An 18,610-nucleotide genomic window follows, 5' to 3' on the forward strand; every position below is an offset into this window, starting at 1 on the left:
GACGTGCGGAGCTAGGACAGCTGCCTTGCTGGGCCACTGCGGGAAGGGAGGCGCTCGGCTAGGCCGCGCGAAGGAGCGGGCCACGTGGAGGGAAATGAGGCGGCCAGCGCTAGAAGCAGGCCACGGGCAGAAGCAGGCCAACCAGGCCGAAAGGAAGGGGAGAGAGGGGAATTCGTTTTCTCTTTTTTCAATTTTTCCAAAACAATTTCAAAATCAATTTTGAATGCAAATTCAATTCAACTTGGAATCTGATTTCAAATCAAGCAATACAAAGGCCCCGTTTGGCTTACCCCATATTCGGCTTGTTCGGCTTATTTTTTCAGCCGGAATAGTGTTTTTCTCTCACAACAATTCAGTCAGAACAGTATTTTCAGCCAGTTACAGTCAAGATTCAGCCAGCCGAACAGGGCCAAAAAGATATGCAGCAGCATGGACGCGCACACATGATTGTGAACCTACATTTGATTTTAATTTAATAAAATTATTATTTTCCTAAATTCAAATGCCCACAAAAATGCATAATTAATCATTTTCTCCTATTCAAAGTTATGCAAATTTTAGGGTGTTACATTGGTTGCTGAAAATGCTGTTGCACTAATATAATGCAGTTTGTTGGCTATTTATACAAATCATTGACATTGAGTATATAATCTAGCTAGATATGCATGCAAATATGTTCCTTATTTCTAAAAGTCATTAACATGGAGTATAATGCAGCAATATTTTCACTAGTACTGTTACTACTTGTCTACGAAAATATTTTTCAGAGTTTTAACTACCTGATATATAGTGCTTCAAGGTTTCAGGTAGAACAATGGTTTTAGCTAGTGTTTTACTTACTTTACCAAGATGACAATGCTGATACTAGTAACATTTTGAGATGATTGCTAGATGTTATTCTAGCACCATATATAGAATAATTTCACTTTCAGCACTTATCACAGGACATGTCCTTTTCTGTTTGCTAGTATGAAAATCCATTTGGGAAGGAAAGAATAACAACTCTAAGCACTTAATAATAAATTATGAAGCTGAGCATTGAGGAGGGAACAATTAGACACAAAGGGCTCTGATAGCCAGATAATATACATTTAGGATCAAGAACATAACCATAAGTTGGAAGTGTAATAATTGGTGTCAAAAAGACATTTATTCAGCTCTGATGGTACAGAAATCACTTAGCAAAAAAAATATAACCGTCAAGTACAAAGACTTGAAAACCAACATAATACACATTTATTTCCGCCATTCTAGTTAGGGTACAATGATGCTCTAACTGAAATTGCCTAATGGCAAAGAAAGAGAGAATGTAAAACATCTAGTTAACAATTACAGCTAATTTTCCTGATGTGATTTATCACAGTAAAGAGCAAGAAGAGAACTTTGTTATATCCACCCTCAGCAGCAGAGACAAAGCTCATACAGTGTTTACAGTATCAGCAAGGGACCGCAATATACAGCCTAGGCCTGCCTTCTCAGTCAGTTTTTCATGAATTTTGAGGCACTGATCACATGTTGGCCTATCCCCTGTAGATAAACCTCTATAAAGGTACCTGCATCACACTGATATTTAGAGACTAATAATCTTCATATTAGCATAAAAGGAATCATAGAAGGCAACAATTCCAAGACAGAAATAAAGAGAGATATGTGAGTAAAATGGTGTACAGCTAACTTAATTTTACCACAGTTCTAAGGTGAGCGGCACATCAACCTTCAATAATGTGAAATCAAGGATGACGTGAAACGTGATAAAGTGGACAAGCATAGGAATATTGATCAGCATACATACATGTTCGTTCGATCATGTCGTGAGCAATATTAAACAAGAAATGCACACATCTAAGTGACAGCCCATAGTATCCAAAGCTCGTTCAGGTATTGAGTCATACAACTCATTGTCATTTTGTCAACACTGTCGTTTATAGAACAGAGCTTGTTCAGGTATTGAGTAATACAACTCATTGTCATTTGTCAATAGTACACTGTCGATTATAGAACCGAGCTTGTTCAGGTATTGAATCATACAACTCATTGTCATTTTGTCAATAGTACACTGTCGTTTATAGAACAGATTTCATAAAACAGTGTGTCATCCAGTCCAAAGCATTAACTTGATCAGCAATTCCTATTCTAAATTAATTTTAGGTCAACGGAATTACAATAATTTTTTTAAGTAAATTGAACTACTAATCATATGGTCGATCCAAACAAACATAGACTGACTGCATGCATTCTAGAATGCACTCATTTTTTACTGGAAGTTGTACAGTCCCATGAAATAATTGAAATGTTATATCCTCCTGACCACACAAAGTAATGGTATAATCAAAGGTTCCATTGTGTGCTCTCTCCAATCCAATTTCCCAATAATTAACACACAATTAAGCAACATCTAGACTGCAAGGGCAAAACAAAATTTCCCAAAATCCCAACCAGCTACCGCAGCAGAATGACAAATGATAACAAGCATGGCAGGATGAAAATCACCAATGTTAGGTACAGCATAACTGTTCTCAATCATCAACTGTCATCCCACCGCACAAAACTGATGTCATAAAAAACTAAAGTTTTGTAGCAATACCATTACACAATCACCGTGGATCAATGCAACAAAATTTATAATGCAGTGATTGATATCTAGTTCTGGGATCTCAACTAGGAAGCGGTGATTGCCAGGACTCGAATTGGAAACCACTGACCTTCTCTGACCAGTAAATTTGGATGTGGGAAGCAAGTGATGGAAAGGGAGGAGCAGGGGAGAGGTGGTATCCCTTACTTCATGAGGATGTCGTAGTACTCGGGATCCAGGGAGTTGAACATGCCGTCGACGTCCCTGATCGCCATCATCGCGCGGTGCACCACAATCCAGTTCGCCGACTGCGCGCAACCGACATGAATGAACAATCCAAGAAACCCAGATCGAACCCACGGAAGAAACGAGACGAGCCATATCAAGACCGAACCTTGCATCGCTCGTCGCGGGTCTTGAGCGGCGACCCCTCGAGCGCCGTCTTCAGGGCCTCCACCGGCTTCGACCTGCCCCCACGCCGAGGAGAAATGAGCAGGCGAATCAAAAGCAGGGGAGGGGTCGAGAGGAGAGGGAAAGGGGGGGCGTACTGCTTGAGGAGGGTCTCGATCTTTCGGGACTTCTGCTCGATGCGGGTGATGATGGCCTCCAGGTTCTCGTCCGCGTCGGGGTACGCCGCCGACGAAGCCATCCCGCCGGCGCCGGCGACACGGAGGGCGGGGTTGGCTGCCGGGGCTGCTACGAAAAGGACGGGCGTCCCGCGTCTGTAAACGACTGGATCCGGTGAACAGGGTCGTCAGTGAACGAACGGATCTGGGGTAGCTGGGCGGGGCTGTCCGGTGGACGGGGTCGGTGTCTCTGCTCACCGATAACCAGAGAGAGGAACAGAGGAGTGACAGGACACAGGAGAGAATCGGAGGACGGGATAGAACGAGAAAATTGGTAAAGGTTATTAATTTCTCTCTACCATCAAACAGTAGCTTCAAAATTTCAACTTTACGCAGTTTGTAACACTAAATTAAAGGAGGGAGTGTGCTTCAAAATCTCATCTTTATGCAGTTCGTAACACTAAATTAAAGGGCTTTTTACGTATTTACCATTATTACGATCGCTACTTACAGGAATCGCACTCTTAGAATGGCGTTTACAAATTTAGCCGTTTTAGTTCGCGCTCCTTTCATTTTTACCACTTTAGCCTATGTGGCACGCCAGCTCGTGCTGACACGCTTGCACCGGCACGGGAAATGACCCGCTGCCCCCGGTCATCTTTCAATTAGACGCGTCGTTGCCCTCTTCCTTTTCCCCCTCCCCATTTCGTTCGCTGCCGCCTCCTTCCTCTGCCCGCCCGCCGCCCCCATCCTGCTCATCTCCACCGCCACGGCCACCACGGACGGCAACCTTGGTGTTCTTCGGCACATCCATCATCGACGGATCGAAGGTACGTGCCCTACTTCGTAGTGTGGTAGAGAGCCCGCGCCGAGTAGGGTTAGGGATTAGGTTAATGTTCGCTGATTTAGTCTTGCTCTGCTATTTTCTTCATAGACGATTGATGTAGTACGTCTCCATCTGATCCGTGTCGCAATGGCCACTGGTGATCGCCCTCCTTGGTAAGCACTTTACCACAATAGGTGTGTAGTACTTAGTCTGTACTTGCTCATGTTTTTCTATGTCTATGATGATGCCAGGATCGATCCTGGCAGTGCATTTAGGCTAGTTGTTAAGGTTGGTCCATATGTTGCTGATGAATATGGTCCAGTGGTCATGGCAGAGCAGCAGCATGACATCTGGTTTGATAGGAACGATCAGTATTTTCTTGCTAAATTCTATGATGATATATCAACCAAGATTATCTGGGGGCCTTCTCAAACACTTGCAGTCTGGGTTGTAGACCAAGAGACTGGCTCTGAGTGGAAGCTTAGGAGGGATGAACATGTGCAGCAAATGATTAAGGACCACTGGGATGAGAGGGTGGCTTTTCTTACAGTTGATGTTGTCAAGAAAGGTGTGTGTAATGACAATGCTAGTTCAGCTGCTTCTAGAGCTAGATGTGTCTCTGGTGTGACTAATGAACATAGTGCAGAGCCTAATGATGTTGAAGGCTATGGTGATACTTGTAGCACCCCACCCCCCATGATGAACAACCTATAGTAGTAGTTGATTGGAGCATTCTAACCATTCAAGAGAACCCTAAAGATGATGGTACTGCTACACGGCTTGTTGCTGAGGATCAGATATATGAGGCTATGGGATTCAAGGAAGCTGAGGCAAGAGAGGAAGAACATGGTACACAAGAGGTACCAATTCCAGCTATGTCAGCACAGATGCATGAAGACATGAATACAGCAGCTGTTGATGTTGATGACATTGCTCATGAAGAGCCACTGTATGAATAGGACAGGGACAATCCTGATATGAGTATAGGCACTGTGTATCCCAGCATGGAGGAGCTTAGGCTAGCAATTAAACAATATGCTATAAAAAGGGAGTTTGAGCTTGTTACTGAGCATTCAGACACAGAAAGATACAGGGTCTGCTGTGGTGCTCTAGGCTACCCATGGAAACTTAGAGCCAGAACCCAACATGATGGCAGTGTCAGGGTACATTTTCTGATTTTATACACATTGAAAGGATCAAGATGCCCAAGAGGAGGATGAATTGGGCTAATTCTAAATTTTCTTTCAATAATCAAATCCTACGGTTAGCCCAATTAACCCCTTATGCCTAGAAAAGTGTTTCTATTAATCTAATACACAACGGACTTGCGACCTATGTTCCAAACTTACTCTAGCATAGCAATTCTATGAATGTAAGAACAAGTATTGAATTGCTCAAAGTAAATGCTCAAAGTAAATGCTCAAAGTAAATAGAGAGAGAGGAACTCGGCGATGTTTTGCCGAGGTATCGGAGAGTCGCCACTCCCCACTAGTCCTCATTGGAGCACCCACGCAAGGGTGTAGCTCCCCCTTGATCCGCGCAAGGATCAAGTGCTCTATACGAGTTGATTCTTTGACACTCCGTCATGGTGAATCACCCAAAGCCGCTCACAACTTGAGTTGGGTCACCCACAAGCTCCGTCGGGTGATCACCAAGCTCCCAATCACCACCAAGCCGTCTAGGTGATGGCGATCATCAAGAATAACAAGCACGAACTCTCACTTAACCACGCGAAGCCTAATGAGAAGATGGATGCACACTTGACTACTCTTGATTCACTAATGAGGCTACTCTCTTGGATTTTCAAATCTCAATCACCTCACTAGGACCTTGCTCTTCTTGGCACTCACTAACGTATTTCTCAGCTGTTGGAATGAGCAAAAGTGACTCCACACACGAGTGGAGCTTCTATTTATAAGGCAGCCTGAAAAACGAACCGTTATGAGCTTCTGCGGGGTGACCGGATGCTCCGGTCGTATTGACCGGACGCTCCGGTCAGTTCAACCCGTGAACCAGTGAATATGTGTTGACCGGACGCTGGCAGGGTCCGGTCACCGCTGACCGGACGCGTCCTGTCGCATTAAACCCTTACTGGAACCTTACTGGACTCGACCGGACGCTGAACCCCCAGGGTCCGATCAGTACTGACCGGACACGTCCGGTCACAGATTCCCTTCTCTGGAACCTTACTAGAGTCGACCGAATGCTGCCTCTCAGCGTCCGGTCACTTGACCTCTCCAGCGTCCGGTCGCACCGAATGCAATCTGCTTGATCAAATGAACTGACCGGACCCTGCGGCCAGCGTCCGGTCGCCCCGGAGCCAGCGTCCGGTCAGTATTTGACCCTCCATTCACTTCCAACTCTCGATCATATGTGAATGAAGTTTGCTCCAAAGGATCTTAGGCATTCATAGGAGCTAGCTAGAGCTAGTTTTAACAAGTGTGCGCCACACCTAACTCACTATACTCACCTAGGTCAAGCTACCCATCCATACCCCCCTTAATAGTATGGCCAAAGGAAAAACAAAGTCCTAAACTACTCTAAGTGTCACTCCAACTCCAATCGACACTTAGAACTAGTCATCCTTAACCTTGTCGTCCATCCTTTGAAAACCGAAATGATTTCCATCGTAGGGGCATGACAACCTTGATTGCCCAATTGATCTCCATTACCATGACATAACTTACTTGTCTCTGCAAAACACACGTTAGTCATAGTAATCTTGTATTGTCATTAATCACCGAAACCCAACTAGGGGCCTAGATGCTTTCACACATGTTTGTTGTAGTTTTTGTTTGCATTGCATCTTCTCCATTGAACTGGTGGTTTGAATCCTTTCAATTATACTTATGTATGGCTTTTTTTGTACATGTAGATTCAAATAAATAAACAAGATCATAAGTGTGCATCTACACAAAGGGTTGAAGCTAACACTATGGTCTCAATAAAATGGGTGGCAGAGAGAGCAGTTCAATTCTTAAAGAAGAAGTCATCAATGGGGGCTACAGAGATGAAAAAGGAGTTGAAATTCAAATATGGTATTGACATCCCCTACCAGATAGTGTACAATGGGACTAGGAGAGCATCTAAAAAGCTTTTTGGTAAGTGGAATGATTCTTTCGATTGGTTGTATAGGATAAAGGCTGAGATAGAACTGAGATCACCTGGTAGTGTGGTAGAGATAGACACTATCACAGATGATGAAGGCAAAGTTAGGTTTAGCAGATTCTTCTATGCATTCAAAGCAAGTATAGATGGTTTTTTGAATGGTTGTAGGCCTTATATCAGTGTAGACTCCACTGCTCTGAATGGGTCCTGGAATGGCCACATGCCAGCAGCCTTAGCTCTAGATGGCCATAACTGGTTGTTTCCTTTAGCATTTGGCTTCTTTGACTCTGAGACAAAAGACAATTGGGTTTGGTTTATGGAACAACTTAGGAAAGCAATTGGACCCATGGAGCACTTAGCAATCTGCACAGATACATACAAGGGTTTGGAGTTAGCTGTAAAAAGTGTGTTTCCAGATGCAGAGTGGAGAGAATGTTTTAGGCATTTGATGGAGAATATGAAGAAGTACTACACAGGTGATGTGTATGGCAAGAATATGTGGCCTGCAGCTAGAGCATATTCCCCACATAAGTTCAAGTACTTCTTTGACAAAGTGTTGGCAGCTAGTCTAGAGGTGCAGAAATGGCTTGATGAGCACCATCCATTTCTTTGGGCAAGAAGCAAGTTCTCTGCTGATATCAAGTGTGACTACATAAACAACAATCTAGCAGAATCTTGGAATGCTTGGATCAAAGAGCACAAAGACCTGCCTGTGCACTGCATGGTAGATGCCATTAGAGAGCAGATAATGATCTTGTTTGCCAAAAGAAGGAAGATTTCTATAGCATTGCCTCCTGGTATATTGCCTGCTGTCATCTATCAGCTCAATGCTGCCTCCAGGGGACTAGGTCACATGCATGTTTCCAAAGGTCACCCTACTGAAGCTGAGGTCACTGAGGTGTACAAAGATGAAGAAGTTAGAAGGCATGCTGTGTACTTACCTCAGAAAATTTACACTTGTAGGCAATGGCAACTAACTGGTAAACCATGTCCACATGCACTAACAGTTATCACCAGCATGAGGAACCCTGACATGGGATCCTTTGTGGACAACTATTATTCTGTGGTCAAGTTTCAAGCAGCATATGCAGGTATAATTCCAAGCATCACTGATAGGAATCAATGGCCTGAGGTGGCCAAGGGGTACAAAGTACACCCTCCACTACAGAAAAAGAAAGAGCCTAGAAGATTGAGGAAAAATAGGATGAAACCAGCAAGGGAGATAGGAAGCAAAGCAACTAGGCAAGTTAGGTGCCCAAACTATAAAGAGTATGGTCACAGGGCTAGTAGCTGGAAGTGTCCCCACACTGGAACAAAGAAAAGGTGCCTTCTAACTGTGATTTACTTGTTTTTGTTTTTTTTTGTAAATGATAACCACTGACCCTACACTTTTTAGGAAGAGAGCAAGTAAGAAGAAACCAGCCAAGGTTGGGAGGAAGAAGGCCAAGACATCTGGTGGTGATGAAGCACTAACTCCAAGAACAAGAGCAGCATTGGCAAGAGAAGCATCAGCAAAAGCTAAGAGGGAGGCCCTGGAAGCACAAATGAAGGCAGAAGCAGCAAGGGAACTAGCAGAAGCAGCAGCAAGGGAGGAAATGGAAGCTACAAGAAATGAATTTGCAGCAGCAAGGGAAGAAGGAGGCCTGGAACTCATGGCTTTGGAAGCTGTTCTACCAGAAACACCAATTAGAAGGTACTCATTTCATCTTCTTTAAGATGGTTAATTGAAACTATGCTGGTAACTAAATATGTTTTTCCTATAGTAGGGCACTGTTTGCACAAGATGAAATCCAACCTGAGCCTTTGAAGAAAATTACACCGAGGAAGCAGTTAGCAACTAAAGTGAAGAAAACTCCACCACCTAAGAAGAATGGAGAGAAGGACAAGGGGAAGGGCAAGGCCAAGGCCAAGTAACCATGGATGGCCTTTTATGCAATGATCTGAAACTTTTGTGTTCAATGTCATGTAATTTATGTTATGTACTTAAATGGGCACAGAAACAGTAAGCATGGTGCCCTTATTTTGGTAGTGAAGAACATCTCAGTTATGCGATGGCAAACCAACCCCTATTTGAATGTCAAGAACATCTTATTTATGTAATGTAATGGCAAACAATTAGCCCCTATTTCAATGTCAGCTTACAGTTGCTCTTTTTCATTACAAGTTGGTTGTAACTGCTCATTCACTGAAAACAACTCCAACTGCTCATTCATTTGAAACTGAGAATGCACAATTCCAACTGCTCATTCATTCAAGCATACTGGACAACCAATTTCATTGAAATAAAAGGGTTCATTGTCATACAAAGTCACTACATCAGGTCATCATAGATTTGAAAACTACTCCAAACACAACAACCACAAGACAAACAATGACATAGTTCATTTTTGACATCATCTTCTCAAGCTTCTTCTCCAGTGCCTCAGTCTTCAGGTCCTTCAAGCCCTCCACCCCCAGATGGGCGCCTTCACTGTGCTCTTCTCCTCCCTCCTCCACCAGTTCCTCAATCTCCTCGCAGCAAATCCTGATGATCTTCTTGTCGACCAATTCATCGAAATAAGCCTTCTAGAACCTATAGAAGCTACAGAGCTGCGGATTGTGCAAAAAAAGAAATAAATAAGACAAGCTAGGGCTAGAATGAAGGAAAAAGGAAAATCACCAAAACTCACCCCGTTTCTAGGGCATTTGAAGAAGCTGCGGCCCTTGTTTCGAGTGTCCTGCACCACGCGAAGCTCAATCACACGAGCGAACTTGCAATCGGGGCAGACAATCAAGGGGAGCCCTGTTTCCGTACCAACCGGATAGGCCACAAACCTAGCGACCGCGGAACTCAGCCTCCTCGTCGGCCTACTCGAGCTGGATGACTCCGCCCTATGCGACATGGTTGTCGTCTGTGGTGGCCGTGTCGGTGGAGACAAGCAGGATGGGGGCGATAGGCGGGCAGAGGAAGGAGGCGGCGGCGAACGAAATGGGGAGGGGGGAAAGGGAGAGGGCAACGGCGCGTCTAATTGAAAGATGGCCAGGGGCAGCGGGGTCATTTCCCGTGCCGGTGCCAGCGTGTCAGCACGAGCTGGCGTGCCACATAGGCGAAAGTGGTAAAAATGAAAGGAGCGCGAACTAAAACGGTTAAATTTGTAAGCGTCATTCTAAGAGTGCGATTCCTGTAAGTGGCGATCGTAATAATGGTAAATATGTAAAAAGCCCTAAATTAAAAGAGGGAGTGCTGGGGATGGGCAAAAGTTTGTGTCTAACAACATCATGAATTAATTAATTATTGAAAGAGAAAAAACATGAACTTTGAGAAGAAAAGGAATGGCCAAATTAAATCAGTTTCTGAGGAAAAAAAATGTGTTTAAAAAATTTAACAACTACTCTCATTTATGGATTTCATATAACAGCAGAAATAATGCAATTTCATTCCATATGTTCAGAAGTTAAAACAATACATAGATTTTAAAAGGAAATTCATAATGTTTAAACAGATCATACATAGATCTCTGGCCTGCAGTATTATAGCATTACTAAACAGCAAAGCCCAAAATGTAATTCTATCCTAAATCACACATTTTACAGGCATCCTTCCCATTTGCCGCCCAGGAAAAAAACATCACTGCAGGATCACCAACGTTTTTTGTTGTGTTAGCTCAGTTGCTTGTTAAGCTGCCACTCACAGCTCATCAAAGGTTTATGAGGAATATAAAATCCTCACTCTCGAGCTCTTCGTGGACCATATTTATTCTTGGGGCAGTTGGTAATGTATTTTGGAAACTGCTGGACTCCAGTGACCTCTTGCCCTAGAGATTAAATAAAGGCAAATAATTAAGGAGATAGCTTTTCTCTAGGGCAAAGTAGTTGCAGCAATGAAAAAAACTTCTATAATGGAAAAATCATAATTTGTATGAGGTAAATATTCAAGCTAAACTGATAGGATGGAGTGAGATCAAAGGAAGTGCCCATAATTAACCTTCTTAAGAGTGTAGAAAAAATAATGGAAGCCATCACCAAAGGTACTGTACTCAACAGACCATGTAAACTCAGGAGCTTCAAAAAATCGCCGCCGAAAGTGTGGCTGAATATGAAAAGTAGTACTTCATTGAGAACAGAAGGTTAGTAGATAAAAGGAAAGGACAAGACATCAGTTCCGCCTTCAGTTCAGATCCTCTTTTCCATCTTTACTTATTTATTTAATCCTATAGGAAAGACAGTCTTTAACTATTTCACAATATCATCTTCCAGTAGCAATGGTTCAGTAGCACATAGCTCTGAAAAAAAGTGATTTCATTCAAAAAGAAACCCAATTCCCATGTAATGCACACATTTATATACTGTAAATAGGTAAATCAAATATCTTCAGACCAAACCGAAAGATGGAAAAACCAAAAGAACTCTGACACAGAAAATTGTTGGTAAATCTCCCTACCTGTCCAAAGGTAATTGATACAAAGACGCCTTCTGGCTTCAAAACCCTGTGGATACATTTAAGCATTTTCATCACGTTATCCACTGTTGTAGGATTGGGGTCCCATGGATCGCCACTGTCCACAAACAACACATCCTGTACAAAAGGATGGTCTTTTGTTAAGTGTAACAGACAACATCATGTAAAATAATAGCACTAGCCAGTAGAATGAATGGAATACATCATGCTATGGGTTGTTTCGAATGATGATTAATTGAAGACATGAATGTCGGACCAGGTCCTCTTCGCTGTCGGAATATAATTTACTTCAGCAGAAGTTCTCCTTTGAAACCATTTCACAACTCCAACATATTGTTGTACTGTTAAAAAAAAACTCGACCTGTGGGGGGTTATGACGGCCTCCGGGTTTTCCGTTAAGAAGAAGATCTTCTCACACAGATCGAGAAAACCCCCGAACCCCCGCCCCCATCCTGACGCAGGAGGTGCCATAACCCTGTGAGAACCGGGCCGGAGCCTTCCACTGCGCTTTGGCACATGGGGACGGGCGAAGGGATTTTTTTAACCTCAGCCTGAAATCTGCTCCCACGGGGAGTCAAACCCAGGACCTGAGGAGTGCCGCTGGGTCACCTAACCGCTTGAGCTAGGCGCCCTTTGGCTGTTGTACTGTTAAAGAAAACTTATAAAATGGATGTATTGCATTTAAAGACGAATCCAATCTGTTCATTTCAACGCTAGATAACAAGCCATCCTTCAAGTTTTAGTTTTTGTAACCGGACAGTACATGTTGAGCTTTTGCGCACGTGCTATCTAGACGCAAGCCTCTTGTTCTTGTTAACATGTGAACAATGGTGCTAAAAATAGCTGTCTTGTTATCTTTCAAAATACAGTACTATGGTTAGAACACTAAAGCGTAGGCCAAACAACGAAGTGTACTCTTCAAATTGAGGTCATGGGATTGCCTTTCTAGCCAGTCTGAATTATTTTCCCGACTTCAAGGCACTATTTAGTGACACTAGGGCACACAGAAGATGGAACGAGTTAATGAACATTACATACCATGGTGCCCTTTTCGATGACGAGGTCAAAGCTCTCTTGCTCAAACGGCAGATCAAGCATGTCCGCCACCACAACATCCACGCCTGCAAGAAGAAAGCACCAAAATCTCAGCCCAGATGGTGCGAAAGCTTCCTCTATCTATCAGCAAATTTACTACCTCTGGTGCCCTGAGCGGCGAGGCGGCCGCGCATCCGCTGGACGGCGACGGGGGACAGGTCGACGCAGGTGATGCCGCCGGCGACGCCCTCCCGCAGGAGCTCCTCCCCGAGCCGCGAGTTGCCGCACCCGACCTCGAGGACCTACACGCACGCAAACAGAGCTCTCCTCTTTACCACTGATGCTACGCGTACGTGACAGGATTGGGGGCAAAAGGAGCAGGGACTGGGAGAGGGCAAAGAAGGGAACGCACCGAGAGGGACGGGGAGAGGAGCGGCGCGAGGAGGTGGCGGAAGTGGGAGAAGTCCTTGAACCACTCGTAGTGCTCCTCCTTCCCGAACCGCGCGTCCCTGCGAGCGGCCGCCGCACGGCCAGGCCGAGGCCATCCATTGTCGCGTCAGAGTCAGTCAGATTGCTTGCTGGTCAGGAGGGTAGGAGGGTGAAGCAGAGAAGGGAGGGAGACCGAACCAGTAAGAGGGGTCGAGGTAGGCGGAGGCGGTAGACGGGGCGACGTCGTCGGCGGAGGCGGCCATCGCCGGCGGCGGCGTGTGCAGGCGGGAAAGGGATGCGCTGCTGGGGTTGGGGACGGACTTGGGGGTCCGTTGAACCCTACGGCGGGGCAGCATCGCCGTCCGATCAGTGAATGGACGGTCAGGGTCAAGATAGGGGGGGGAAAGAAAAAAGGCGCGTGAGGAAAGGGAACAAAAAAAAGCGTTCCATTGCCGGGATTTGAACCCGGGTCGCCTGGGTGAAAGCCAGGTATCCTAACCGGACTAGACGACAATGGATTGATGTCAATAGTTTGTTGAGGCTGTCCTATGTAATATTGTTATTCCTTTGGTTTAATACTGAAATATAAATTTTAAAGTGACTTTATTTTGATAAAATAGTCATGAGTAATCTTTATCTGCTCCAAAAAAAAAACTGAAACACGCAAATGATTACCTCTCGGATGAAGATCTTGTGTTAGAAATTTAGAATAAGCATAGGCCGTGAAAAAAAATTAGATCTACATTTTTTTAGAAATTGAGGGCCTTGAAACATAGTAATAGAAACACATAAGATATGAGTTGTGTATATAACTCGCAACACCACGAATTTTCACAATGTTGAAAGGTCATATATAGGAATTCAAAGCAGAGAGCCTTGTTGAGAAATGCAAAACTAACATCTGTACAACCTATCGACCACACGTCAAAAACGCATTTACCTTTTCAGTTTCTCATTGAATAAGGATTTTCACACTGGAATTTTTTCTATGAGAATTTCGAATCCGTCCTATTTGGATATTAATCTCTCTTGGTTTGACGTGGTTTATGCGTTAGTGGTCCTGGAGACATGAAAGAAAGTTCGTATAGGATCATGCACTGTACCACTGCATAGAAATGTAGAGCAAAATTTTTTGGGTGCGTAGGAAACTTTTCTACATAGAAATCTTAACTCCTGGTTTTCTTTTTTTCTCACAAGATTCTTTGTGCAATTTTGAATTGTTCATGAGTAATCTTTGTTTATTCCAATAAGTACGGAGCTTTCGCTTTGAATAATTTCTTTAAGATGAAGATACCCAAATTATAACTTGGAAAATCTTAGGCGCAAACTACCTAAGAACATCTCAAAGAGTTGGAATCTAACTCGCTATTGTTTTCTTTAACCAATGTATAAGAAAATTGGCCTAGCCAATGCCATCGTGCTATCATGTGTGCGTCGGCAGCCAAATTTGGCTGGCCGGTGTGCCTCGCTACACCTAGTGACACGTTTGTGTTGCTCCAAAACTCCATCCCTTTTCCTCCTTTCATAAACTCCATTCCTTCTCCTCCTTTCATAAATACAAAATAATATCTTTTTTTTTTTTTTTGCCAATAGAGTATTAACAGAGAACCCAATTTAGCTGGATTTAAGTCAAAATCTCTTATATATTATAAGTTAAAATTCATCAAAGTTGACTGCTTTCGTAAATATTTGAACTTAAGAGTATCGATTTAATTATGAGAGATCACAAAAAATACATCAATTCATATTAATTTGAATACTAATAAATATAGATCAATAGAAATGAAGAGTGAGATATAGCTAGTCTTTTGGAGTACGCTGAATATTGAAGAGATGATTTTTTTTGGAGTGGATAACCAAATGAAGGTATAGAGCGTGGAATTTAGAATGCCTCTTAGAAATGGTCTAAATATGCTTCTTTAGAGAGTTTTCACGATTCCATTGACAAGGAGGTTTGCACCGCTTCTACTTTCGAAGTCTGGAAATGATGTGCTCCATATATCTACATTTTGCGCATGAATGCAATCAAATATACTACACACGTGTGTACAGTGTTCTTTTTTTCTTTGTGGTGAACAAAATTCAACTCAAAAGTGAAAGTACCGTAAGATTTCTCTCTGGTACCTTGATAATTCGTGTCCGATGGCACACATGGCCATTGGCTAAAACTGACTACTCTGCTAGTACATGAGGCCTTTTCCACTGCCGGAGCTGCGAGGCGACTCCGGCGAGTTCCGCCAGCTGAGCACCGAGACCCCCGACAGCTTGAGGAGGCGCTGCGCCACCTCCCCGGTCGTGGGACGGCGCGCAGGGTCTTGCCTGACACACCTCTCGATGAGCCTGACCACCATGACCACGGCGTCCTGCGGGCAGCTCCCCGCAGGCAGCGCCGGGTCCACGAGCTCCTCCAGCCGCTGCAGCACGGCGTCGCCGCTGCCGTCGAGCTCCTCGGCGAGCTCGCGCAGCGCGACGAACGGGTCGCCCATGGCGCCGTCGCCCACCAGCTCCTCGGCGTCCCTGCCCGTGACGAGCTCCAGGAGCATGACGCCGAGCGAGTACACGTCGGCCTTGGGCGACACCAAGCCGTGCTCCAGGTACTCCGGCGCGATGTACCCGCGCGTCCCCGCGATGCGGCTCGTCATCGTGAACAGCGCCTCCTCGCCGGCGGTCGCGCCCGTGATGGCCCTGGCGGCGCCGAAGCCCCGGAGCTTGGCGCGGGGCCCGTCGCCGGCCAGGAGGACGCTGCCGCTGCTGACGTCCATGTGCACCCACGCCGGGCGCGCGTACTCGTGCAGGTACCTGAGCCCCTCGGCGACGTCGAGCGCGACCTGCACCCGCTGCGCCCACGTCAGCGGCGCCGCCGCGCCCGTGCCGGCCGTGAGGAGGCGGTCCCGGAGCGCGCCGTGCTCGGCGTACTCGGTGACGAGGTACCACCGCCCGCGGTGGTGGCAGAGGCCGATGAGGCGGATCAGGTTGAGGTGGTTGATCTTCCGCATCAGCTCTACCTCCGTCGACACGTTCCGGTCGACCACCTCGACGGCCGCGGCGTCGCCGTTGAACGCCGCGCGGTACACCGACCCGCCGATGCGGCGGTCCGGGCTGAAGTCGTCAGTGGCCGCCTTGAGCTCCGCGTAGGTGTACACCTTCAGCGACGACTTGATGTCCGTCACGGAAATGCTCGAGAACGCCTCGGTAGTGGAAAGCGAGAACTCGCCGCCGGTGACGGTGAAGTCCGACGACGTCGCCGCCCTGTCGTTTCCTTTGCCTGCCTTACCTTCTTTCTCGGCCACCACGGCGCCGGCGGCTAGAACGGCGCGGGCTCGCCTCCTCCTCGCCCTCAGAGCAAGGAAAGCTCCGGCAGAGGCAATCGCGGCGACGGCAACCACCGCCACGGCAACGCCAATGTAGAGCCCGACACGGCTACCACTCTTCTTCCCCGGCGCAGGCGCTACCACCACAGGCGGAGGCGGGGGAGCCGCCGGCGGCGTCTGGATGCGCGACACGTTAGGCTGCGCGCTGACGGGGATGAGCAGGGTGGTGTAGGGGAATATGGTGAACGGCGGCTGCAGCTGGTTGGCCTCCGCGACGGTCTGGGCGTCGACCCCGAACCGCGCGGCCACGGCGGCGAGTTCGTCGGACACGTCGACGAGGTAGCTGACGAGGAACCTGGCCCCGGCCGCGGCCTGCGCCGCCGTCGGGCACGCGCAGCGGAGCGGCACGGGGAGGGACTGGCCGGCGTCGAGGCTCTGCGGCGGCGCGCCGCGGAGCCCCTGCGCCTCGAGCGCCTGGCACGACGTGAGGCCCTGGAACGTGTTGTTGGCGATGATGAACAGCGTGTCGCCGGCCGCGGCGACGTACGTGGCGTTCCGCTGGTAGAACCGGCCCCCCGGCGTGGCCGTGCAGGCGCAGGTCGTCGGGACCAGCACCCGGGTGCCCTCCGGGAGCGGCGCGTCCGCCCCGGCGCCGGCGCCCTGCTCGTTGTCGTTGTGTGCCAAGACGCTGGCGGGGTCGGCGCCGAGGAGCGCCCCGATGGAGGCGAGGCTCGAGCGCGGCGCCCGGGCGGTGAATGTGAGGAAGGTCGGGCAGGACGGTGGTGCGCTACTGCCGGCGGCGCCGCAGAAGTAGCCCAGCAGACCCGAGGAGTTGTGCTGGTTGGAGCAGTCGGCGATCTGGGTGCCGTAGGGCTGCTGCGCCTGGACTTGCGGCGGCGCCAACCCGCCGGAGAGGATGGAGAAGAGCAAGAGGAGCATGGCGGTGAGATCGTGGGACGAGGCCATCGCACGAGCAGCCTGCGGCGTTGGCCTGCAGAGTTCTTGGTTTCTGCTCAAGCTTTATGGGGGACAGGTCAAGGTCAAAGTCAAAACGGGCCTTTTGTGTTGTGGTGTTTATACTTGGCTTCTGACTGGACCGGACAACAATGCATTCGGTGACGCTGCAGAGTTGAACTTTTTGTTTTTCGTACGTGGAAAAATCCATCGGTTTTCAGCGAACAAGATTGCTAGGACAAAGTCAGCGTCCTCAGAGCAGAGGCCTAGTTCAAAACGTGGGGGAAATACAGAAACGTCCTCTCCTATACTACTGTACAGTACTACTAGTACAGTGAACGAAGAAACTGAAACGATTTCCTTTAAATTTTGTCTGAGATTCATGCAAATTGCAGGACATGGTGTCATTGTTAGGCTGTGTTTAGTTGGGTGAAATTTGGGAATTTGGCTACTGAAACACTTTCGTTTTTATTTGATAATTAATATTTAATCATGGACTAATTAGATTCAAAATATTCGTCTCGCGATTTCCAACCAAACTGTGCAATTAGTTTTTTTTCGTCTAAATTTAATGCTCCATGCACGTATCGCAAGATTCAATATGATAGCTACTATAGCACTTTTTAGAAAAACTTTTTGAGAACTAAACACGGCCTTATTATTATTATCCAAAAACCAAAATGATAGTGACGGGACAGGAGAACGGTCAAGTGGAGTACTTTACGGGCACGAGCACGAGCACGATATATTGCGATGTCTGAGCCGCCACGAGACGTGTTGAAGTTGAAACGTCAACAATGCAGTGCTGTACTTGTCAAGGCCATCATCTGTTTTTTGGTTATTTTATTTACAATTTACAAAAAGAAAGAAAAAGAAGGCGGCAGATCTCTTTGGAGCATTGTTTATTCAGGTGTTCGCCTGGTGCATATTCACATCGTTCGGCTGATTTTAGATGATTGAATAGTATTCTGTGAGAGATAATAAGTTAAAACAATATCAGCTGAACACACATAACACAACAACACTTGTATCTTTCCAACTTAACGCTCGTGCAAGCCATCGATCGTCTAGCACGACTCGCATCCGCGTGTTTTAGCGAAAAGTAGCACTCGGTTGTTGGCTAGATGTAAAACACATAATTTCCCAACAGACATATCCGTGTGTTTTACCACAAGCTAACATTCAGTTGAAACATATCCGTGTGTTTTACCACAAGCTAACATTCAGTTGTTGGTTTCATGTAAAACACACGATTTCAATCAGCTGTAGCACATGAATTTTTTCACCTTTGGAAGTAAATTCAACGGCTATTCTGTAACAGCAAAAGAAGGCCCATGCAGATCTGTTATTGTTGTTATATGTAATTTCTGT

The 18,610-nt window shown here is 46.4% G+C and overlaps 3 protein-coding genes and 1 non-coding gene across 4 annotated transcripts; all 4 read right to left on the reverse strand.

Moving 5' to 3' along the window:
* Positions 1 to 1,213: 1,213 nt before the first annotated feature.
* On the reverse strand, positions 1,214 to 3,445 carry LOC136482238 (actin-related protein 2/3 complex subunit 5A-like). Its single transcript, XM_066479465.1, has 4 exons — positions 3,121 to 3,445; positions 2,967 to 3,039; positions 2,780 to 2,880; positions 1,214 to 1,553 (listed from the first exon to the last, which is right to left on the reverse strand). The coding sequence occupies exons 1-4, from the start codon at positions 3,219 to 3,221 to the stop codon at positions 1,418 to 1,420; spliced, it is 411 nt and encodes a 136-aa protein (XP_066335562.1). The 5' UTR covers positions 3,222 to 3,445; the 3' UTR covers positions 1,214 to 1,417.
* A 7,025-nt stretch (positions 3,446 to 10,470) lies between these two features.
* On the reverse strand, positions 10,471 to 13,329 carry LOC136482239 (uncharacterized). The gene is made up of 7 exons (XM_066479466.1): positions 13,173 to 13,329; positions 12,958 to 13,054; positions 12,706 to 12,847; positions 12,549 to 12,631; positions 11,493 to 11,627; positions 11,037 to 11,141; positions 10,471 to 10,866 (listed from the first exon to the last, which is right to left on the reverse strand). Exons 1-7 carry the CDS (start codon positions 13,235 to 13,237, stop codon positions 10,750 to 10,752), a joined length of 744 nt encoding a protein of 247 aa, XP_066335563.1. The 5' UTR covers positions 13,238 to 13,329; the 3' UTR covers positions 10,471 to 10,749.
* Positions 13,330 to 13,418: 89 nt separating this feature from the next.
* On the reverse strand, positions 13,419 to 13,492 carry TRNAE-UUC (transfer RNA glutamic acid (anticodon UUC)). Its single transcript has one exon. It is a non-coding gene; the product is annotated as a tRNA-Glu (tRNA).
* A 1,578-nt stretch (positions 13,493 to 15,070) lies between these two features.
* Positions 15,071 to 17,313, reverse strand: LOC136482240 (lysM domain receptor-like kinase 4). Its single transcript, XM_066479467.1, has one exon. The coding sequence runs from the start codon at positions 17,249 to 17,251 to the stop codon at positions 15,155 to 15,157; it is 2,097 nt and encodes a 698-aa protein (XP_066335564.1). The 5' UTR covers positions 17,252 to 17,313; the 3' UTR covers positions 15,071 to 15,154.
* Positions 17,314 to 18,610: the final 1,297 nt, after the last annotated feature.

The sequence above is a fragment of the Miscanthus floridulus genome, chromosome 9, assembly GCF_019320115.1.
Source record: "Miscanthus floridulus cultivar M001 chromosome 9, ASM1932011v1, whole genome shotgun sequence".
Classification (NCBI taxonomy): Eukaryota; Viridiplantae; Streptophyta; class Magnoliopsida; order Poales; family Poaceae; genus Miscanthus; species Miscanthus floridulus.